The 24,433-nt window shown below is 46.8% G+C and overlaps 1 protein-coding gene and 1 long non-coding RNA gene across 5 annotated transcripts in view; both read left to right on the forward strand.

Annotated features, from left to right (window-relative positions):
* Nucleotides 1–24,433, forward strand: part of LOC138666948 (oocyte zinc finger protein XlCOF7.1-like) — a 160,230-nt gene that overhangs the window by 126,348 nt on the left and 9,449 nt on the right. The window contains exons 1-3 of one of the 3 annotated variants that reach the window (XM_069755148.1): nt 351–697; nt 23,924–24,073; nt 24,203–24,379. The exons of 1 other annotated variant lie outside the window; for it this stretch is intronic. In XM_069755148.1, coding sequence (XP_069611249.1) covers nt 23,996–24,073; nt 24,203–24,379 — 255 coding nt within the window. In that variant the 5' untranslated portion in view covers nt 351–697; nt 23,924–23,995. Of the gene's footprint in view, nt 1–350; nt 698–22,285; nt 24,074–24,202; nt 24,380–24,433 lie in introns of those variants that run through there. One more of the 3 variants, XM_069755147.1, reaches the window with a different exon arrangement.
* Nucleotides 3,473–6,772, forward strand: LOC138666980 (uncharacterized). 2 transcript variants are annotated; one of them, XR_011318582.1, is made up of 7 exons: nt 3,473–3,769; nt 3,880–3,965; nt 4,046–4,084; nt 4,166–4,339; nt 4,434–4,593; nt 5,394–5,795; nt 5,871–6,772. It is a non-coding gene; the product is annotated as an uncharacterized lncRNA (long non-coding RNA). The 2 variants fall into 2 exon arrangements; XR_011318581.1 differs by having other exon boundaries at nt 5,394–6,772.

Genomic DNA, 24,433 nt, shown 5'->3' on the forward strand with positions numbered 1-24,433 from the left:
GCTCTGCGGGTGGAGGTCGGTGCTGGAGGCTCCATTATTCTCTATGTGGAGTGTGGCTCTGTGGGTGGAGGTCGGTGCTGGAGGCTCCATTATTCTCTATGTGGAGTGCGGCTCTGTGGGTGGAGGTCGGTGCTGGAGGCTCCATTATTCTCTATGTGGGGTGCGGCTCTGTGGGTGGAGGTCGGTGCTGGAGGCTCCATTATTCTCTATGTGGAGTGTGGCTCTGCGGGTGGAGGTCGGTGCTGGAGGCTCCATTATTCTCTATGTGGAGTGTGGCTCTGTGGGTGGAGGTCGGTGCTGGAGGCTCCATTATTCTCTATGTGGAGTGCGGCTCTGTGGGTGGAGGTCGGTGCTGGAGGCTCCATTATTCTCTATGTGGGGTGCGGCTCTGTGGGTGGAGGTCGGTGCTGGAGGCTCCATTATTCTCTATGTGGAGTGCGGCTCTGCGGGTGGAGGTCGGTGCTGGAGGCTCCATTATTCTCTGTATGGAGTGCGGCTCTGCGGGTGGAGGTCGGTGCTGGAGGCTCCATTATTCTCTATGTGGAGTGTGGCTCTGCGTGTGGACAGATGACGTCTTTTCCATCTGGCCCAGACCGATGTGACAACTTCTCCAGCCAGGACTCCTCTGCAGAGATTACACCAGACATTTCACTTCTCACATTTCCAGAGAAGCAGAGCGCCAGGGAACGGGACCGAGGTGAGTATGTGGTGTTTTTCTTTTTTTTTATCCTCGTGTATGGGTTGTTTGGTTGGGCATGGGTAGGCTTTGGGGGTGTGACATGGTGCTGCACACATGGGGGGGCGACGTGGTGCTGCACACATGGGGGGGCGACGTGGTGCTGCACACATGGGGGGGCGACGTGGTGCTGCACACATGGGGGGGCGACGTGGTGCTGCACACATGGGGGGGCTATGGGGGCGACATGCAGTGCATAGGGAGGCTGTGTGGGGCTCATACGATATATAAGGGGATGTCAGCATTCTTAATTCTACTCAATATTAATTTATACAATGAATATTAATAAATATATTCAGTATCAATATTGAGCAGAATTAATTTCAGCCTATTGGTTCACAATGGTCACAGTCTCTCATGTGAAATTAATTGCCCGCCCCTGCTCTAGATGGTAAAACAAACCTTTAGACTATAGTAATGCCCTCTTCTCACATTGAAAGTAATAATGTTCCCTGTGTGCCCCTCTGACACCATAACCAGAGTGCCCCTATAACTGTAGGTGCCCACATAACATTTAAAGGGAACCTGTCACCCCGTTTTTTGAGATTGAGCTATAAATACTGTTAAATAGGGCCTGCGCTGTGTGTTCCTATAGTGTATGTAGTGTACCCCGATTCCCCATGTATGCTGAGAAATAACTTACCAAAGTCGCCGTTTTCGCCTGTCAATCAGGCTGGTCAGGTCGGGAGGGCGTGGTGACATCGCTGGTTCTTCCTCAGCTTTACGTTGGTGGCGTAGTGGTGAAGACACAGCGCGCGATCTGCGCTGTCATCCCTTTCGTCGGTGGGGGCGGCCATCTTCCTGGGGCCGCGCGTGCGCAGATCGAGTTTGCATCTCGGCTTTGGGAAAATGGCTGCCGCGATCTCTAATGCGCACGCGCGGCATCCCGCGGCCATTTTCCTGAAGCCCCGTGCAGCAGAGCACTCGATCTGCGCACGCGCGGCCCCAGGAAGATGGCCGCCCCCACACCGACGAAAGGGATGACAGCGCAGATCGCGCGCTGTGTCTTCACCACTACGCCACTACGCCACCAACGTAAAGCTGAGGAAGAACCAGCGATGTCACCACGCCCTCCCGACCTGACCAGCCTGATTGACAGGCGAAAACGGCGACTTTGGTAAGTTATTTCTCAGCATACATGGGGAATCGGGGTACACTACATACACTATAGGAACACACAGCGCAGGCCCTATTTAACAGTATTTATAGCTCAATCTCAAAAAACGGGGTGACAGGTTCCCTTTAATAATGTCCCGAGTCTCCCCCCTGTTGAGCTCCCCTCTCCACAGTATGGTGCTCTCTTAGGCTGGTTTCACATTTGTGTCTGTGCACGCAGCGTTTCATCCGCATAGATCCGCATGCGTCATGCGTACATATATTTAACATGGTGTACACAAGGACGTGTGTTTGCATGCTTTTGAGTACGCATGCGTAGTTTGGCCGTGTGCAGCAGGGCGCGGCGAACGCAACATGTTGCATTTTTGGAGGCGACAAATATTGCGCAATCATCCGCATATAGACGATTGCAGATGATTGCGTTAAAAAAAAAACCCATTACTGTCTATGGGAACGCATTGGTACAGAAGGACATGCATACGCATGCATTTGAAACGCAATGCGTACTTCACACTAATCATGTCCAGGAAACGATGTTAGACCTGCAAAATCAGTGATGTATAAAAGGGGGTGTGGAGACAGGTAGTCCATTACTCTCTAGACTCTGGACAGAAGCACAAGACTAGCTGTCTCCTGATATATATCCCCCCTTGAGGAAGTGACAGTCAGGCTCGCAAAACGCGCGCCGGGGTCAGTGGTCGCCCCCTGGACTGGACTGAATCGGAGATACTATTATATGTAATTAACTCTTTATTTATTCTATGTTTTTTACATTTCTCTTAACAGCGCTGTATTGTGGTAGACGTGATGTGTTTTCAGTCTAGATTATCCATATGACCTGACTTGAATTACGCTGTTACCTCTGTCCCACTATATGTGGGGTTTGTGCTTACGATTTCCTTACGGTTAAATTTAATGGCTATATATACTGTCCATTTGGACATCATCTTCAGTGCTGCATCATATGTTTCCAGGTTGGCGGCAACTTAATATTGTCACCGTTAGGATCAAATTCTTATCCATATGAATGTAATATTGAAAGTGTACTTATTTATTTATATATATTTTTTTATCATGTTTTTGGTACTAATAAATAATATTGTTTTTAATATATGAAGACTCCTATTCTCCTATTCTTTCAATAGTTGTCTCCTGGTGCTGCCGACTCTCCTGGTGCTGCCGACTCTCCTGGTGCTGCCGACTCTCCTGGTGCTGCCGACTCTCCTGGTGCTGCCGACTCTCCTGGTGCTGCCGACTCTCCTGGTGCTGCCGACTCTCCTGGTGCTGCCGACTCTCCTGGTGCTGCCGACTCTCCTGGTGCTGCCGACTCTCCTGGTGCTGCCGACTCTCCTGGTGCTGCCGACTCTCCTGGTGCTGCCGACTCTCCTGGTGCTGCCGACTCTCCTGGTGCTGCCGACTCTCCTGGTGCTGCCGACTCTCCTGGTGCTGCCGACTCTCCTGGTGCTGCCGACTCTCCTGGTGCTGCCGACTCTCCTGGTGCTGCCGACTCTCCTGGTGCTGCCGACTCTCCTGGTGCTGCCGACTCTCCTGGTGCTGCCGACTCTCCTGGTGCTGCCGACTCTCCTGGTGCTGCCGACTCTCCTGGTGCTGCCGACTCTCCTGGTGCTGCCGACTCTCCTGGTGCTGCCGACTCTCCTGGTGCTGCCGACTCTCCTGGTGCTGCCGACTCTCCTGGTGCTGCCGACTCTCCTGGTTCTGCTGTCCTGGTGAGGACAACACTGGCTATGTAAGCATAGAACCTTTGAAAATGTTTGTCTGTTTTTTTTTGTTTTTTTTTTGTATTTTTAGACTAGTTGTCTCCTGGTGCTGCCCTCTCTCCTGGTGCTGCTGTTTCTGGTGCTGCCACCTGTCCCTGTCCTGTGCTGACTGCTGCGCTGTTGGACTACTGCCCGTAATGTAAGTATTGGTGTCCTTTTTTTTTTTTGGGGGGGGGGGGGGGGGTATGGGGCGCTACATTGTGTTTGGCTCTTAACAAGATCAAATTTTGTTTTATTTTTTTTCTGTAGTGTTCCACTCGACTGCTGCCGGCTCTTCTACCATGTCCTCAAGTGAAGAGGTGACGGCTTCCCAGGGTGGACGTGACCCCGATTATGTAATCACATTTGCTATACTGATTGGTATGTATTGACTGGCAATACTATACCTGTGTTAAATCGTGTAATTTCTTTACAGGTACCTCGGGCTCATGTGTCTCAAGAGCAAATACGTGGTGTAAGTATTCTTTTCATCAGAGTTGTCATTGGTTTTTGATTCATTTTTACTTAAAATTATTTTGTTTTATTTGATCTATAGGCTCCACAACGGGAAGAAGCCAAACAGAACATTGAAATCGAGCAACTAATTCACCTTGTGGTACATCCGTGATCGTCAGCAATCCTGCTGTGATTCGACGACTCTGGGAAGAAGTGGCCAGATCGCTGCTGCATGATCGGGATCGTGTCACGCCACGTATCAGAAATGATTTTGGTAAGTATTTGGATGTGGTGTAACGCATCAGTGAAACTGTAAATGTAGGTGCATTGTTTTACAATTAATTATTTCTTTTTTTTCCCCACCACAGTGAAGCAAATAAGAGGGCGTTGGCGCTCGATGACGGATCTCTTCAACAAGGACATGAGACAGGAGAACCAGGTTAAAAGTGGTGCTGCTCAAAGGATTCTCAGCAAATAAAAATACCATCGGAACCTTGCTTTTCTGATGCCTGCGCTTGCTACCCGAACGTGAGTATCTTTTGTTTTGTCTTACTATTATTTAACCTTTTTTGGTGTTTTTTTTTTTTTCACCACACAACCTGGATTGTCCTCTATTGGAGCGCACCCTCATCAAGCAGCCAAAGAACAAGCACAATCCCAATCATCCACCAGCGATGTAGCAACCTGTCAGGCCTAACAGGCTGAGGAAGAGGCAGCCGCGGATGCATCCGGTTTTCCCCTCTCCCAGCCCTCTGCCGCTGCTTTCGTTGGGTCTTCTCATCAGCGGCAGAGGGCCTGGGAGACGTCACTCATGTCCAAGTTTATGCACTTACGCTCGGTCTTCCAGGATGGGATTAAAGAGACACTGTCACCTGAATTTGGAGGGAACAATCTTCAGCCATGGAGGCGGGGATTTTGGGTTTTTGATTCACCCTTTCCTTACCCGCTGGCTGCATGCTGGCTGCAATATTGGATTGAAGTTCATTCTCTGTCCTCCATAGTACATGCCTGCGCTAGGCAAGATTACCTTGTGCAGGCGTGTACTATGGAGGACAGAGAATGAACTTCAATCCAATATTGCAGCCAGCATGCAGCCAGCGGGTAAGGAAAGGGTGAATCAAACACCCAAAAACCCCACCTCCATGGCTGAAGATTGTTCCCTCCAAATTCAGGTGACAGTGTCCCTTTAAGGTGCTTGGTGATAGACTGAAGAGTGGATTCACCCATGTGAACACTCTTATACAGGATGTCAACAATCGCCTTGATCGCCTGTAATCCGACCTTGAGAGACCGGTGTGACATTTATTTTTTTTTTTTTTCTTCAATAGAGCGGGAAGTTTCAGAAAACCTTACGCCTCAATTCCAGGTCAACGTCATGCGGGCCTGCCAGGCTACTTACAGCCAAGCATTGCTGCAGCTGCGGCATTCACAAAGTTACAATCCACAGGCCAGACGGTATTACCAGCAGCCGAACATCTACTTTCTAACTCCCAGAGTGCTGAACTATCCACCACCACAACCCCAGCCTCCAGTTCACAGATCCACCACACTGCCAACTTCATCATCCCTGCGGCCAGCAGCATCTGCGACGCTCCCAAGTTCAGCACCCCTGCAGCCAGCAGCACCCACCACGCTACCAAGTTCAGTTATTAGAGGACTGGGGGGGGTCTGCAATACCAAGACAGGTTATTACACTTGGGGTTATTTAGTTTGGAAAAGCAAAGGCTAAGGTGTGATCTTATTTTAATGTATAAATATATGAAGGGACAGTACAGAGACCTTTCTAATGACCTTTTTACTTGTAGACCTGAGACGGGGACAAGGGGGCATCCTCTGCGTCTGGAGGAAAGAAGGTTTAAGCATAATCACAGATGCGGATTCTTTACTGTAAGAGCAGTGAAACTATGGAACTCTGACGTATGATGTTGCAATGAGTGATTCATTGCTAAAATTTAATGGGACTGGATGCCTTTCTTGAAAAGTATAATGTTACAGGGTATATACACTATTTTCCTTGATTGGGCGTTTATCCAGGGAACTAGTCTGATTGCCGTATGTGGAGTCAGGAAGAAATTTTTTCCCCAGTGTGGAGCTTACTTTTTGCCACATGGGGTTTTTCGCCGCCTTCTGGATCAACATGTTAGGGCATGTTAGGCTATGGGTTGAACTAGATGGGCTTAAAGTCTCAACCTTAATAACTATGTTTCTATGTTTCCCCTGCAGCCTGCAGCATCCACCACGCTGCCCAGTCCAGCACCATGCTGCCCAGTCCAGCACCACACCAAAAGACTGCTACAGAGGCACCACTCCCACTTGGCCAAGAAAGCAAAGGTCCAAAACTAATAACAATTCCACCAGGACGAAGACCCGGAGTCAAAAAACCCTGCTAAAATTGGATCCACCACCTCCACCCTCACCTACCAATATGTCTGTTGTCAAATGTGTCACTACCATCCTTTGTATCTGTCCCTTCCAGTTTGTCTATCCATTCCCATGATTCCACTGTGTTGTCTACTCCCAATGTGTCCAGTTCCATCCATGATCCAATCCTTTAATTTGTTGCCCCTTCCCCTGTAACGCCTTCATCAACTACCACGCAATCCTCAGCTCCACACTCCCAAGGTCCACCACATCTCACGCTCAGATAGTCCCCGATCCTAAACCCAGTTATTTTTTGGTTAAATAAATGTTTATTTTCTTTGCACAATATCTGGGTTTTCTTTGTCTCTTTTAGCGCCGCCGCCGCAAACACGTGTATTGTATTATTGAGGGAACTTTTAACGGGTGTTTTTACTACAGGTATTTTATTATGTAATTCCGCAAACATTGCAGGTACATTTAGAATTTACAGGTACATTTAAACAATACAAACGGCGCCAGCACGGGAGTTGAGTATAGAGTTTATTATAATCGGGGCCAAACATATTAATCAAGAAGGTGTTGTCCTATTGGACTCTGGCTCGGCCTAATAGACCTTCGTACATTTCAGGCCCAGACACCATTAGGCAAGTATCGTAGTAACTAGGCCGCCCCATACTATCGAGTACTTTGGGTCGGAGGGCATTCAACCAAACTCTCACACCTTCTTAGATGCCATGTTTGATTTTGGCAGCAGCAAGTGGTTAAACTGCCAGGGCTTCATTGTAGCCGTCCCTGTGCCATCCCTGCAGTGTAAATCTATGTTCTGGGGCCCAAAAGAGTAAAACAAATGTTTAGCGTGTCAAAAAAAATAAATAAAATCCCATAAAACACTGTACATGGAGACTTTGGGATCGGATAATTTCTGTCCGCTGTGTTAGTGCAAACAAAAAAGCTTCTTGTCATAATCCGTTCCAGGGTTTAATCCTGGCTGCCCTTTTTCCGAGGGGGATCATGTCAAGATAATTTTGCTCTGCCTTATTCTGGGTTCAGGTTTGCTATTTAGCTCCCATGTATCCTGCTGGCGGTGTCAGCTATAGTTCTGCCTTCGGCATGTGAACCTGACTCTCGTAGCTCTTGGTTTGTCCTGCTGTGATCCCTGATTTGCCCCATGTCTGTTGACTCCCTCTGTCTGCCCTTTTTCCAGCATTTCGGTTTTGATACTCTGGTTTCTGACTTGGCTTGTATTTGGACTCTCTTCTGCCTCCTGACTTTGTCTTATCCGCTTCTGACCGTTGCTGAAACTCCTGGCTTGTTCCTGACCACGTGTATTGCTGATCTCTTTAGGACTTCTGCCTATTGATATTTTTTGACTCTGCTTGTTGGACCTCTCTTGGCACTTGGTGGTGCCTATGCTGCTGCTCTGCAGTGCCTCTCTGTGTACGCAATGTCACTTCCCTCTCAAGCTCCCTCTGGTGGAGGTTGCATTAATCTGTACTGCAGCAGCATGACACTTTTATAAAAGCCTCAAACTTCTGTGTATGACTCAGACATGAGATCTAATGTGATAGATTACAGTGCGGGGAAGTGCGAATCATTCATATAGACGGCCAGTGCTGATGGAGTCAGTGACGGACTCTGGACAAATACGTTTTTAGAGCCGTAGTAGAAGATGATGTCGTCCTCATCATGCAGTAGTTATTTCTCCTGTCCTCTGTAATGAATATCTCCTGCAGTATTGCTAATGCCGATTCCAGTGTCGGTAAATGAGACGAGAATTATCGTTATGGAAGATGAGTATATAAGAAACGTATTCAGCTGCCGACTCGGAGGAAGAAACTGCTTGTTGTCTGCGGCCTAAAATACACTGCTCAAAAAAATAAAGGGAACACTTGAACAACAGACTATAATTACAAGTAAATCAAACTTCTGTGAAATCAAACTGTCCACTTGGGAAGCAACACTGTTTGACAACCAATTTTACATGCTGTTGTGCAAATGGAATAGACAACAGCTGTACATTATTGGCAATTATCAAGACACACTCAATAAAGGAGTGGTTCTGCAGGTGGGGACCACCGACCACATCTCAGTACCAATGCTTTTTGGCTGATGTTTTGGTAACTTTTGAAAGTTGGCTGTGCTTTCACACTCATGGTAGCAAGAGACGAACTCTACAACCCACATAAGTGGCTCAGGTAGTGCAGCTCATCCAGGATTGCACGTCAATGTGAGCTGTGGCAAGGTTTGCTGTGTCTCTCAGCATAGTGTCCAGAGGCTGGAGGCGCTAGCAGGAGACAGGCCAGTAGACCAGGAGATGTGGAAGGGGCTCAGCCTTTGTGCAAGGAGGAACAGGAGGAGCCCTGCAAAATGACCTCCAGCAGGCCACAAATGTGCATGTGTCTGCACAAACGGCTAGAAACCGACTCCATGAGGATGGTCTGAGTACCTGATGTCCAAAAATGGGGGTTGTGCTCACAGAAAAAAATTCACTGTGTAAAAACTGTAGTTAAAAAAATTACCTTTTAATGACGTCAACGCAGTAAGGTGATATTAAGGACCACTACCACCATTTAAAATATGCCAAGAGGCGCCTGTACCCACTAAACTGAACTGTTCCTACCTACCAGTGGAGGTTGGCATCCTACAGTTGCACAATGGCACCCATGCTCCCCATCGACTGTCCCTCCTACCCCTATCCAGCCCTGTGGGATGGGGAAAGAAATAGGAGGAGAGATAATGAAATGAGTTTGTTTGGACAGTATACCACAATTATAGTGGGGGATGGATGTGTTACTTTTTTATTGTTACTGCCAAAATCTTAATGTGGGGTAGTAAACCACGTGAGTGAAAATATATTTAGATTTTCACATGCCCAAGATAAAGGGGGTTGTAAAAGATAATATAGACTTGATGAGGGGCCAAAATGAATTGAAGGGGCCTTACCCTTATCTATCTCCTGCCTATCAGCGGAGGTTGGCACCCTATATGATATTTACGATTTTGTTGGAGCCCCCGCTCCATACGGCTGTCCCTCCTAACCCTAAGACCATAAGGAAATTTCCATATGAGGGACAGTGAAGGGGTGAAGTCTAACAATGATGGCAATGATATGTTAGACTGAACAGTTTACTATCCAAAATTAACATACAAGTGAGCTCAAACTAATAAATGATCAATATAGTTCCACTTCCTCTTATAGGGCAAATAGTTATACTGTCTGAGTAGAAACTAAACAGCCAATTTCATATATAAATATCATAGAGCCTGCATGAATATTGCACGATTCCAGGGCATTCACCCCTTAACCCCATGGGTGGTTTGCATGTTAATGACCGGGCCAATTTTTACAATTCTGACCACTGTCCATTTATAATAATAATAATAATTTTTATTTATATAGCGCCAACATATTCCGCAGCGCTTTACAAATTATAGAGGGGACTTGTACAGACAATAGACATTACAGCATAACAGAAATCACAGTTCAAAACAGATACCAGGAGGAATGAGGGCCCTGCTCGCAAGCTTACAAACTATGGGGAAAAGGGGAGACACGAGAGGTGGATGGTAACAATTGCTTTAGTTATTCGGACCAGCTATAGTGTAAGGCTCAGGTGTTCATGTAAAGCTGCATGAACCATTTACCTGCCTAAGTATGTAGCAGTACAGACACAGAGGGCTAATACTGCATGAAGTGTATGAGAACATGATGCGAGGAACCTTTTTTTTTTTTTTTTTTTTATTATAAATAGGCCACACAGGGATCGTTAGGTTAATGCATTGAGGCGGTAGGCCAGTCTGAACAAATGAGTTTTTAGGGCACGCTTAAAACTGTGGGGATTGGGGATTAATCGTATTAACCTAGGTAGTGCATTCCAAAGAATCGGCGCAGCACGTGTAAAGTCTTGGAGACGGGAGTGGGAGGTTCTGATTATTGAGGATGCTAACCTGAGGTCATTAGCGGAGCGGAGGGCACGGGTAGGGTGGTAGACTGATACCAGGGAGGAGATGTAGGGTGGTGCTGAGCGTTTGAGGTTATTACTCTGGAACGCTTCAGTGGATCTCGGTGATTCTGACGGTGTTTTCTCGTGACATATTGTACTTCACGTTATGCTGGAGTCACACTATCGAGTTTTACGGACGTAAGAGCGCAGAAAATACGTCCGTAAAACTCGCCAAACAAACGTCGAAATGCTTCTCTATTCTCCTGCTCCTATCTGCCGTATTTTACTGATCAGTATTATACGGCTTTCTACGGCCGTAGAATTTTTGTCACCGTATTGCGCAAAAAAAACGCCAATGAAAGTCTATGGAAGCCCCAAAAATACGGATTACACACGGACCAGCAGTGTGACTTGCGAGAAATACGCAGCTCTGTTAGAAAAGCCGGCAATTCAGTGCGGTGTACAGTAAAATCACACTGACGGCTTACAGAAGAATAGGTAGAATAAATGTGTACACATAGATTAGGTGTATATATATATATATATATATATATATATATATATATATATATATATATATATATATATATATATATATATATATATAACAGTATATATGTTTGTTTGTTTTTTTATTACACATGGATCGCTTGTATAGCCGTATGTCGGTTTTGCAAGCCTGCGAGAAAAACACGCAGTACGGATGCCATACGGATTACATACGGAGGATGCCATGCACAAAAAACGCTGACACACCCTGCCTAAGGAGGAGCTACGGACCACTATTTTGGGGACTTTTCAGCGTATTACGGCCGTAATATACGGACCGTATTTTCATGCGCTGAGTGTGACTCCAGCCTTAGTGGTAAAATTTCCTCAACATTTCTTGCATTTATCTGTGAAGAAAATGGAAAATTTCGCTATTTTTCCAACTTTGAATTTTCATGCCCTTAAATCACAGAGATATGTCTCACACAAAATATTTAATAACTAACATTTCCCACATGTCTACTTTACATCAGCACAATTTTGGAACCAAAATTTTTTTTGTTAGGGAGTTATAAGGGTTGACCAGCAATTTCTCATTTTTACAACACCATTTTTTTTTTTTTTTTAGGGACCACATTACATTTGAAGTCACTTTGACGGATCTATATAATAGAAAATACCCAAGTGTGACACCATTCTAAAAACTGCACTCCTCAAGATGCTCAAAACCACATTCAAGAAGTCTATTAACCCTTCAGGTGTTTCACAGGAATTTTTGGAATGTTTAAAAAAATAAAATGAACATTTCACTTTTTCACAGAAAATTTACTTGAGATCCAATTTGTTTTATTTTACCAAGGGTAACAGCAGAAATTGGACCCCAAAAGTTGTTGTAAAATTTGTCCTGAGTACGCTGACACCCCATGTGAGGGGGTAAACTACTGTTGGGCGCATGGCAGAGCTCAGATGTGAAGGAGCGCCGTTTGGGATGCAGACTTTGATGTCATGGTCTGTGGGCGTCACGTTGCGTTTGCAGAGCCCTTGATGTACCTAAACAGTAGAGACCCCCCACAAGTGACCCTGTATTGGAAACTAGACCCCCAAAGGAACTTATCTAGATGTGTTGAACCCCCAAGTTTTTCACTACAGTTTATAATGCAGAGCCGTGAAAATAAAAAAAATCTTTTTCCCCACAAAAATGAATTTTAGCCCCCCAATTTTTTTTCCTAAGGGTAACTAGAGAAATTGGACCCTAATAGTTGTTGTCCAATTAGTCCTGAATATGCTGCTACCCCATATGTTGGGATAAACCCCTCTTTGGGCGTACAAGAGCGCTCGGAAGGGAAGAAGTATTGTTTTACCTTTTCAACGCAGAATTGGCTGGAATTGAGATCGGATGCCATGTTGCGTTTGGAGAGCCCCTGATGTGTCGAAACAGAGGAAACCTCCCAATTCTAACTCCAACCCTAACCCAAACACACCCCTAATCCCAACCCTAACCACACCCCTAACCCCAATACACCCTTAACCCCAACACACCCCTAACACTAATCCCAACCATAATCCTAAGCACACCTAACCCTGACACACCCCTAACCCTAATCCCAACAGCAAACGTAATCCCAACCCTAACTTTAGCCCCAACCCTTACTTTAGCCCTAACCCTAATGGAAAATTAATACATTTTTCCAGGACGTCCCTCCTGACAGCACCACCAGGAGGTTGTCCTTCTTATCCTTGATAGGGACAGGAAACACAGAAGAGGTTAAATAGCCCCTCCCCACCTCCACCCCTCAGTGTTTTTCCTGTCGCTATCAGGGACAGACGCAGAGGAGAGTGGCACGGCTTACCGTGCTGAAGATTCCAGGTAACCGTTTGAGCAGGGCTCCCAGAGCGGCCTCATCCCTCATCCTGAGGGCTCTGAGCAGGCGGAGCAGGACTCCGCATGTTAGCGCTGATACCGCTGGAGGTCCCTCAGCGCCGGTTGAGCTATGCTCCCGACTCTGGTTCATCCCTCTTCAGAGGGCTCTGCACCTTCTTGCTGCACCCGCATACCGGCGGTGATCCTCCCAACTCACGCAGGGAGCGCGCCGGGTTGGGCCTGCGGAGAGCGTCCTGGTCGGCGCTCAGTGGGTGTGCGTCATCATAGCGTGCTGCGTCATCGGGGCGCGTCGTGTCTCGGGGGATGCGCTGTGTCACTGGGGCGCACCGTGCCGGCGAGTGCGCCGCGTCTCTGGGCGTGCCGCTTCGGCGCTGCAATCACCAATGAGTTCCGGTGGCGTTCCTGAGCAGCTTGAGACCTCGGGACGCCGGAAGTTGGTGTCGGGCTGTATCATACAGCCGAACAGTGGCCCATCAGCCCACAGTGATCACCGGCAGCTGAGCTCGGAAGGAGGACGAATCAGATGTTCTGAAGACAGGTAAGATACCTATTTAATCGCGAATATCTGACTGCACACTGATCCTATGATCAGAGATGGAGGGTGCAGATCGTCCAGAGATCCTGTCCTCAGAGCTCGCCCCTGTTCATGTAAGTTATACATAGGGGTTCTATATCACATTACAACACAAGCTATAGGGCCTCTCTATGCCCTCTATGCTCTAAATGCCCTCTGTGCTCCAATAGGCTACCAGAGGGGCATAGGAAGAAAGTATGTGATAATTGCATGGCAGGACTGCTGGAAGAAGAACAGACTTCCCTTCTGGATCGTATTAAAACTATGATCAGAGAGGAAGTGCAGTCCACAGTATCAGCGCTGTTGCCAGTCGACCCTCCCTGTCCTAAGAGACCTAGGTGGGAACAGGATCTTAGTTCAGAAGAGGGGGAGCTTTCAGCTTACTCCGTATCCGATTCCATGGAGGGAGAATCTTCTTCAAATATCCTCCCAGAGGAAAAGAAGAGATATCTATTTTCTTCTGAACACACAGAGAAATGTTTGGGGGGCTCAGAGCTCGTAGGAGCAGAGTGTTTCCCGTAAATCGCCATATCCAGGAAATGATCTTGGAAGAATGGAGCGATGTAGGGAAAAAACTGATAGTACCAAGGGATTTCAAATATCGTCTGCCCTTTCACCCAGAGGAGACCAAAATCTGGGAATCCGTTCCTAAAGTGGATATACCTGTAGTTAAGGTCTCAAAAAAAGACCGGCATCCCTTTTGAGGACTCCTCGGGCCTCAAAGATCCGATGGACAAAAGATCTGAAGATCTCCTCAAAAAGGCCTGGGAAGCTTCAGCCGCTATCATGAAAACCAATATTGCAGCCACCTCTGTTGCCAGGTCAATGTCTCTGTGGGTAGAAAAACTAGAGACCCAGATTAACAATAAAACTCCTAGAGACGAGATCCTAAAATCTTTACCACTCTTGAAGATAGCAACAGACTTTATGGCCGATGCTTCGGCAGAGTCAGTGCGGTTTGCTGCAAGAAACAATGCCCTATCTAATGCGGCAAGAAGAGCTCTATGGCTCAGATCATGGTCTGGCGACACACAGTCAAAAAATAAACTGTTCAATACCCTTCTCTGGCCTTCATGTCTTCGGTCCAGTATTGGATGAATTGCTTGAAAAAGCAGCGGATAAGAAAAAGGGTTTCCTGGAAGAGAAACCGAAAAACATACCGTCCTTTCGTAGGTCTCGATTCCATCCCAGGCAAGACTATAGAGGGAAAGGGAAGGGCGGAAGATGGAGCTACCCGAAGGGTGGTAGAGGCAGGGGTGCCTTTCAGGACCAAAAATCAAAAACTAATAAACAATGACGCCAACTTAGTGGGTGGAAGGCTTCAATACTTCCTACAGGGTTGTCAAAACATCACTCAGAACCCATGGATCCTAAGTTTGATAGAACAAGGGTACAAAATAGAGTTCAACCAAACACCTCCCAAAAGGTTTTGCCTAACTCAGACCCAGTCTTTATCGGTTCAGCAGAGACTTCCAAAGGATATTCAAGAACTTATCCAGATAAAAGCAGTCATTCCGGTACCCCATGCTCAGAGGTTCAGAGGACACTATTCGAGTCTGTTCTCCATAAAAAAACCAAGCGGAGAATTTCGTACTATTATAAACCTGAAACCCTTAAATCGGTCAGTTGCTTACAAACGTTTCAAAATGGAATCCCTCAAAACTGCAATACCTCTAATCCAGAAAGGATCAGTAATGAGCACATTAGATCTAAAAAGCGCCTATTACCAGGTTCCCATCTCCGCCTCACACCAACAGTACCTCAGATTCGCCATAAAAGACCGGGGCCAAATTCTACACTATCAGTTCACATGCCTGCCATTCGGCATCTCGTCTGCTCCCAGAGTTTTCACCAAACTCATGGCAGAGGTGATGGCGTTCTTGAGAGAGAAAGGAATACTCACCGTCCCCTATCTCGACGACATCCTACTAATAGCAGATTCTCCACAACAGATGGAAGAGGACTTATCAACAACTATTTCACTCCTGGAAGAGCTAGGATGGCTAATAAACTTCAAAAAGACAAACCTCAAACCCGAAACAAAGAAATCCTTTCTTGGGGTAATCCTAGACTCAGTTCAGGAACATACATACCTCCTACATCACAAGCAGGAGTCATTCAAAAAAGAAATTCAAAAATTTCAAAAGCAAAAACAAACATCCATAAGGAAGGCCATGCGGGTATTGGGCTTGATGACCTCTTGCATTTCCAGCGTCCAGTGGAGCCAATATCACTCAAGACCCCTGCAGAAAGAAATCCTCTCACTTTGGGACGACAGAGACGTAACCCTGGACAACAAAATACGTTTGTCACTAGATACAAAAAGTTCACTGACATGGTGGACCATAACCGGAAATCTCGAAAAAGGAAGGCCTTGGAGAACATCTCCGTGTATAAACATCATTACAGATGCAAGTCACAGCGGCTGGAGAGCCCACATAGAAGAGAGTTACTCCCAGGGGACTTGGCCTGTATCTGTACAAAGCAGTTCCTCAAATTACAGAGAACTCAGGGCAGTCTGGGAGGCCTTAAAGGCATTCCAGGGAAAGTTAATAGACCGACACATCCGTATTTTCTCAGACAACTCAACAACAGTAGCCTTTCTACTTCACCAAGGAGGTCCGAAGCATCATCACCTACAAGATCTATCAGACACGATATTCTCTTGGGCAGAACGGACAGTCAGGTCGATAACGGCGGTTCACCTGAAGGGAACCCAAAACCAGGTAGCCGACTTCCTAAGCAGACAGAAATTATGTCCCACAGAATGGTCCTTAAACGAAGAAATCTTCCTCCAAATAACCCAACGTTGGGGCTTCCCGGAAGTAGATCTATTCGCCTCAAGGAAGAACGCAAAGACAGAAAAATTCTTCTCACTAAACCCAGGAGACAGGCCATCAGGAATAGATGCACTGGCTCAGAACTGGGACATGAAGTTGGCCTACGCTTTTCCTCCATTGGCCCTAATACCGAGAGTATTGAGGAAGATTCAGGAGAGCCAGACATCAGTTATCTTAATAGCCCTTAACCAGCCCAAAAGGAGCTGGTTTTCTCTACTAAAGAAGATGTCCTGGGAGGATCCAATCCATCTACCAGTCCTATCGGACCTTTTGTCTCAAGGGCCCCTAGTTCATCAGAACCCGGGCCTACTACAGTTAGCAGCATGGATCCTGAAAAAGGGATCCTAAGATCAAAAGGCCTCTCAGAGCCAGTCATTGCTACTATTCAAAATAGTAGAAAACCTGTAACTTCTGCAATATACAGGAAGATATGGAAAAAGTTCTGCTCTCAGAGTCCAGTTAATGTATCGGTCTCTCACGGTCAGTGGCGTAGGAAGGGGGGGTGCGGGGGGGGGCGGTCCGCCCCGGGCGGCACAATGCTGGGGGCGGCCGGCGCTGCAGGAGAAGAAGATAAAAAAAAGACGCCCCTTTAAATCTTCGGGCGGCGCTGTCCGCCGCCACGACCAGGGCCAGCTCCCCCCACCCCCGGGTCCCGCCCCCGCTCCCCGCTCTAATACTCACCTCTCCTGGTTCCTGCGGCTTCAGCGTCCTCTGACTCTGCGACGTCTCAGAGCAGAGGGCGCGATGACGTCACTACTGTGCGCGCCGCTCTGCCTCTCTGTCCTGAGCGTCGCAGAGCCGGAGAGACGCTGACTGGCTGCACCGGACCAGCACTAGGAACGGGAGAGGTGAGGATTTTACTTTATTTTTTTTTTTCTTTATTTCTGACTGTCTGGGGCTGGGGCAATGCTGGAGACCATGGGGCAGAATGCTGGACACACTGGGGCAATACAGGAGACCATGGGGCAGATTGCTGGACACACTGGGGCAGTACAGGAGACTATGGGGCAGATTGCTGGACACACTGGGGCAATACAGGAGACCATGGGGCAGATTGCTGGACACACTGGGGCAATACAGGAGACCATGGGGCAGATTGCTGGACACACTGGGGCAATACAGGAGACTATGGGGCAGATTGCTGGACACACTGGGGCAATACTGGAGACCATGGGGCAGAATGCTGGACACACTGGGGCAATACTGGAGACCATGGGGCAGAATGCTGGACACACTGGGGCAATACTGGAGACCATGGGGCAGAATGCTGGACACACTGGGGCAATACTGGAGACCATGGGGCAGAATGCTGGACACACTGGGGCAGTACAGGAGACTATGGGGCAGAATGCTGGACACACTGAATACTGGAGACCATGGGGCAGATCTCAGGACACATTGAGGCAATGCTGGAGACCCTGGGGCAGACTTCTGGACATACTGGGGCAATACTGGAGACCGTGGGGCAGATTGCTGGACACACCGGGGCAATACTGGAGACCATGGGGCAGAATGCTGGACACACTGGGGCAATACAGGAGACCATGGGGCAGATTGCTGGACACACTGGGGCAATACTGGAGACCATGGGGCAGAATGCTGGACACACTGGGGCAGTACAGGAGACTATGGGTCAGAATGCTGGACACACTGGGGCAATACTGGAGACCCTGGGGCAGATTGCTGGACACACTGGGGCAATACTGGAGACCCTGGGGCAGATTTCTGGACACATTGAGGCAATGCTGGAGACCCTGGGGCAGACTTCTGGACACACTGGGGCAATGCTGGACACTGGGGCAGATTGCTGGACACACTGGGGGTAATATACTGGACACACTGGGGCAATGCTGGACACTGGGGGTAATATGCTGGACACACTGGGGCAGACTGCTGGACACACTGGGGAAAGGCTGGACACTGGGGCAGATTGCTGGACACACTGAGGGCAGATTGCTGGACACACTGGGGGTAATATGCTGGACATACTGGGGCAGATTGCTGGACACACTGGGGGTAATATGCTGGACACACTGGGGCAGATTGCTGGACAACATGGGGGTAATATGCTGGACACACTGGGGCAGATTGCTGGACAACATGGGGGTAATATGCTGGACACACTGGGGGCAGGACTTGAGGCATGGGCAGAATGTAGATACGGGGCATGATTGGAGACACGGGGCAGGATTGGATCATGGGGCAGGACGGATACGATGGAGGCTGGTGGGGCAGGATGGGGAGATCATATGGGGTAGAATGGATACTCATGAGGGCAGGATACGACAACATATGGCTGGAGCCAGGAATGAGATAAACGGGGCCAGGGTGGGGAATATTATTACCATAGGGGATAATTAAGGGATATTGTTACTGCAGTGATGTATTTATTTTATTTTTTGAGTATACTGTTTTAAATGGGGGGGCGGTCCTGTTACTGTGCAGAGTGACACTATATCACCTTTTTTTCTTCATGTGGTGTAATGTAGAAGTTGTGAAAAATTAAGTAATGTGTTCTGCAAGCGGAGCTCGAGATAACTGTTATTTCCTGCAGAAACGAGTCCTGGCTGGAAGGAATGATGGCGGTCTGTGCTGGATGAAAGATGAAGGACTTCACCTAGAGACGTCACTGGTGAGTCAGTGTTACCTATACACTGACACTATACACTGTATACTATATAGAGGTCCTGTGTATAATGTCACCAGTGATCTCTGTATTACCTCTACACAGACACTGCATACTAAGTACAGATCTCCTGTGAATACTGGCACTTATGGTGATAGTATTGTGGTTTTTTTTTTATTACTGATCAGTATTGTAGTATTCAGTCACTATGTGGTGGTAATATGTGGTCTGGAAATGGTGCGGTGGTATTTGTCCCTTGTATGTAGTATTATTCGGTCACTATGTGGCCTGGTCACGGTGTGGTGGTATTAAGTCACAGGTGTGGCATGTGGGGGTGACACCATTAGGCCCAGTTTAAGTTCTACAAAACAGGAAAACCATTTTTGGTAACCTTTGTGTGTATTGAGCTGGGGGGGGGGATAGGGGGAGGGGGGCGCCAAACTCGGGAACAGCCCCGGGCGGCAAAAGCTCTAGCTACGCCTCTGCTCACGGTCCGGATATTCCGAAAATTCTAGATTTTCTCCAGTTGGGGTTTGATAAAGGACTGAGGCCTAGTACTCTGAAGGTACAGATCTCAGCCCTCAGTTCCTTCTATGACGTCCAGCTAGCCTCTCATCCATGGATAGTGAGGTTTGTCAAGGCCATTCAGAGACTTGGGCCTACAATTCGCAGTACAGTGCCTCCCTGGGATATAAACCTGGTGCTAAATGAACTTTGTAAGGAACCTTACGAGCCACTAGTTCAAGCAAACCTGAGAGCCGTAACCCTTAAAGCTCTCTTCCTGGTGGCAATAACGTCAGCACGACGTGTTGGTGAGATCCAATCTTTCTCTATTAAACATCCATACTTAAAGGTCCTGGATGACTGTATCATCCTTAAATTAGATCCCGGGTTCCTTCCTAAAGTGGTTTCGGACTTCCACAGAAGTCAAGAAATTGTTCTGCCTACATTCTGCCAGAACTTCTCTAATGAAAAAGAGCGTTCTCTTCACGCTTTGGATGTAAAAAGGACAATTCTACACTATCTAGAGATCACAGATAGTTGGAGAATCGACTCTAACCTCTTCGTTCAGATGACCGGGAAGAATAAAGGGAAGAAAGCATCCAAAGCTACTCTAGCAAGATGAATTAAATCTACCATCGCGGCAGCTTACATCTCGGCAGGAAGAACTCCTCCAGAAAGCCTCAAGGCGCATTCGTTGAGAGCAATCTTGGCCTCATGGGCAGAAAGCGCTGGGGCTTCTATGGACCAAATATGCAGAGCTGCAACATGGTCGAGGTCAAATACCTTTTGTAGACATTATAAGTTAGACGTAACTGTGAATCAACAGACTACATTTGGGAGGAAAGTCTTCCAGGCTGTAATCCCGCCCTAAAAACTAAGGAGTTATTTGGTATTCCTATTCCTCCTGGTGGTGCTGTCAGGAGGGGCGTCCTGGAAAGTAGGAATTAGTCCTACCGGCAAGTATGTTTCCAGGAGTCCATCATGACAGCACCCCTTATATACCCTTCCTTGAGTTCCTGTCTGATATTTGATGTAAACATGTGTAGAAAGGAATTTCAATAAAATAGAGTTGCATCCATCCTGGTGTGGTACTTGGAAAATCACTGAGGGGTGGAGGTGTGGAGGGGCTATTTAACCTCTTCTGTGTTTCCTGTCCCTATCAAGGATAAGAAGGACAACCTCCTGGGGGTGCTGTCATGATGGACTCCTGGAAACATACTTATCGGTAGGACTAATTCCTACTTTTTTTATTTTATTATTTTTCAGTAACTAAGGTGGTGATAAAGGGGGGTTTGATTTACTATTTATAGCGGGTTTTTATATTTGGCAGCTGTCACACTAAAAGACGCTTTTTTATTGCAAAAAATAGTTTGTGTCACCACATTTTGGAAGCTATAATTTTTCCATATTTTGGTCAACAGAGTCGCGTGAGGTCTTATTTTTTGCTGGACGAGTTGATGTTTTTATTGGTACCAATGTTCGGGCACGTGACGTTTTTGATCGCTTTTTATTCCGATTTTTGTGAGGCAGCATGAACAAAAACCAGCAATTCATGAATTTCTTTTTTTGGAGGGGTGTTTATACCGTTCCGCGTTTGGTAAAATTGATAAAGCAGTTTTATTCTTTGGGTCAGTATGATTACAACGATGCCTCATTTATATCTTTTTTTTATGTTTTGGCGCTTTTATACAATAAAAACAATTTTATATAAAAAATAATTTTTGCATCACTTTATTCTGAGGGCTATAACTTTAATTTTTTTCGCTAATGACGCTGTATGGCGGCTCGATTTTTGGCCGGAAAGATGACCTTTTCAGCGGTACTATGTTTTTGTTTATATCTGTCTTTTTGATCGCGTGTTATTCCACTTTTTGTTCGGCGGTATGATGGTAAAGCATTGTGTTTTGCCTCGTGTTTTTTTTTTTTTTTTTACGGTGTTCACTGAAGGGGTTAACTAGTGGGACAGTTTTATAGGTCGGGTTGTTACAGAAGCGGCGACACTAGATAAGTGTACTTTATATTTATTTTTTTATTTACATAAAGAAATGTATTTATTGGAACAATATTTTTTTTCCTTTATTTAGGATTTTTAAACAAAATATTTTTACACAGTGTAATTTTTTTTTTTTTAAACTTTTTTACTTTGCCCCAGGGGGGGAGATCACTATATATTATCAGATCGCTGATCTGACACTTTGCTCACAAGCCAACCTCCCTGCAGGACCCGAAAGGACCCACTCGGCCATCTTGGATCCGGGGTCTGCAGTGAGGAGAACGAAGGAGACCCTTGGAATAACGCGATCACATCGCGTTGTTCCGAGGGTCTCAGGGAAGCACACAGGGAGCCCCCTCCCTGCGCGATGCTTCCCTATGCCACAAGAGCGCTGTAATCATGTTTGATCGCAGTGTTTCGGGGGTTAGGCTACGTTCACATTAGCGTTGTGCGGGGTAGCGTCGGGTGCAGCCGCGGCGACGCATGCGTCATGCGCCTCTATTTAACATGGGTGCGCATAGACATGCGTTGTCTTGCGTTTTGTGACGCATGCGTCATTTTGGCGCAGCTGTCAGGGCGCAGAGGACGCTGCATGATGCAGTTTTTTCTGCGCCAAAAATGCAAAAATGAACGCATGCGTCACAAAAAGCTGCGTTGTGCGTTGCGTCGCCGACGCTGCCCCGCACAACGCTAATGTGAACTTAGCTTTAAAGTGTCAGGATCGGTCACAGTGCCGGATGTCAGCTGTGATAATCGGCTGACACTCGGCTGCGATGGACCGTGCTCCCCCCGTGAGCGTGGCTGATCGGGTGTGACATACTATCCCATCCATGGGAATTAAGACCTAGGTCACATGGACGGGACAGTACGTCCGATGGCAGAAAGGGGTTAAGCAATAAGCCCAAAAATATTCAAAACCAGATAAGGCTCAGCTGCATGTTAAAGAACAGGTACATGTCATCAAATCAAGAAGTTATGAAAAAAACAAACAAACCTAAGAGCCCTGAAACACACTCAACATTTCCCCTTTTAAGGTTCATCAGGAGAGAATAAAGTATACATAGTATAAAGAGACTACTTAGCTGCTGAAGAAATTGCTATGACCGGCACAATAGCAGGGTTTAGAGGTCAAGCACATAAGGAAACGATACCCCTTCATAGTGTGCAGCATGATACGGTGCATGTTGATCCATGTTGCTATTGTGCCGGTCTTAGCAATTTCTTCAATCACTATAATTGTGGTATACTGTCCAAACAAACTCTCATTTCAATATCTCTCCTCCTATTCCTTTCCCCATCCCACAGGGCAGGATAGGGGGAGGAAGGACAGTCGACACTGATTGGGGCACCATTGCGCAGGTGTAGGGTGCCAACCTCCGCTGGTAGGTAGGAACAGTTCAGTTTAGTGATAGGTACAGGCACCTCCTGGTATCTTGTAAATGTTGTAAATGGTGGTAGTGGTCCTTGTTACCACCTTACTGCGTTAAGACGTAATTAAAGGAAATTTTTTAAGTACAGTTTTTACACGGTGAATTTCTTTGTTCAATTTTTCTGTACAGGAACAATCTTATTCTAGCTGTGATTTCCTCATGGGTTGTGCTCAGAGCCCAATACCGTGCAGGAAGATTGGCGTTTGCCACAGAAGACCAGGATTGGCAAATTCGCCACTGGTGCCCTGTGCTCTTCACAGATGAAAGCAGGTTCACACTGAGCACATGTGACGGAGTGTAGAGACGCCGTGGAGAGCGATCTGCTGCCTGCAACATCCTTCAGCATGACTGATTTGGCAGTGGGTCAGTAATGGTGTGGGGTCGCATTTCCTTGGAGGGCCACATAGCCCTCCATGTGCTCGCCAGAGGTAGCCTGACTGCCATTAGGTACCGGGATGAGATCCTCAGACCCCTTGTGAGACCATATGCTGGTGCGGTTGGCCCTGGGTTCCTCCTAATGCAGGACATTGCCAAACCTCATGTGGCTGGAGTGTGTCAGCAGTTCCTGCAAGATGAAGGCATTGAAGCTATGGACTATCCTGCCCATTCCCCAGACCTGAATCCGATTGAACACATTAGGGACATGATGTCTCGCACGATCCATCAACGACTCATTGCACAACAGACTGTTCAGGAGTTGGCAGATGCTTTAGTCCAGGTCTGGGAGGAGATCCCTCAGGAGACCATCCGCCGCCTCATCAGGAGTATGCCCAGGCTTGTAGGGAGGTCATACAGGCACATGTAGGCCACACATACTACTGAGCATCATTTCCTTGTCTTGAGGCATTTCCACTGAAGTTGGATCAGTCTGTAATTTGATTTTCCACTTTGATTTTTTGTATCATTCCAAATCCAGACCTCCATGGGATATTTATTTTGATTTACATTGATCGTTTTTATGTTTTATTGTTCTCAACACATTCCACTATGTAACGAATAAAAATTTGCAACTGAAATATTTCATTCAGCGATATCTAGGATGTGGTATTTTAGTGTTCCCTTTATTTTTTTGAGCTGTGTATATAGGTTTTATTAATAATGTAAAGAAGAAAACTAAATACTGTAAAATAATCAATCTCATAATCCCTTATCTCCAGTAATTGTATTATTACACAGGATTATTATGATGTTACATCAGCTTATCTTCTCATTCAGGTCTCTACAATATCAGATCCTCTCAGTGAAGATCTTCTATATAAGAGCATTTTCCTGACTTACCCATCAAAGATGGATATGGACAGATACAAGATGGCGGAGAGGATATTACACCTCACCCTAGAGATCCTCTTCCGGCTTACTGGAGAGGTGAGAGATTCTGATGAGGTCACATTACATCATTCTTATCTATAGGAATAACAGATGGGCACAACTGGAGAGGTGAGGACTCTGGAACTGTCTGTAGTGAAATTTATGAATTTGTCTCTCCATAACCAGGATTACACAGTAGTGAAGAAGACCTCTAGTGAACGCTGTCAGGACCCTGTGTCTGAGGGATTGGGAAGACCTCTGAGCCCAATCACGGGACCTCCACCTCACCTGATACATGAGGACATCAATGACCAGAAGATCCTAGAACTCGCCTACAAGATGATTGAGCTGCTGACTGGAGAGGTGACACTGCTGGGAATGCTGGGACATTATACAGTAATGCTATGAAGGTTTCTG

The sequence above is a fragment of the Ranitomeya imitator genome, chromosome 2, assembly GCF_032444005.1.
Source record: "Ranitomeya imitator isolate aRanImi1 chromosome 2, aRanImi1.pri, whole genome shotgun sequence".
Lineage (NCBI taxonomy): Eukaryota > Metazoa > Chordata > Amphibia > Anura > Dendrobatidae > Ranitomeya > Ranitomeya imitator.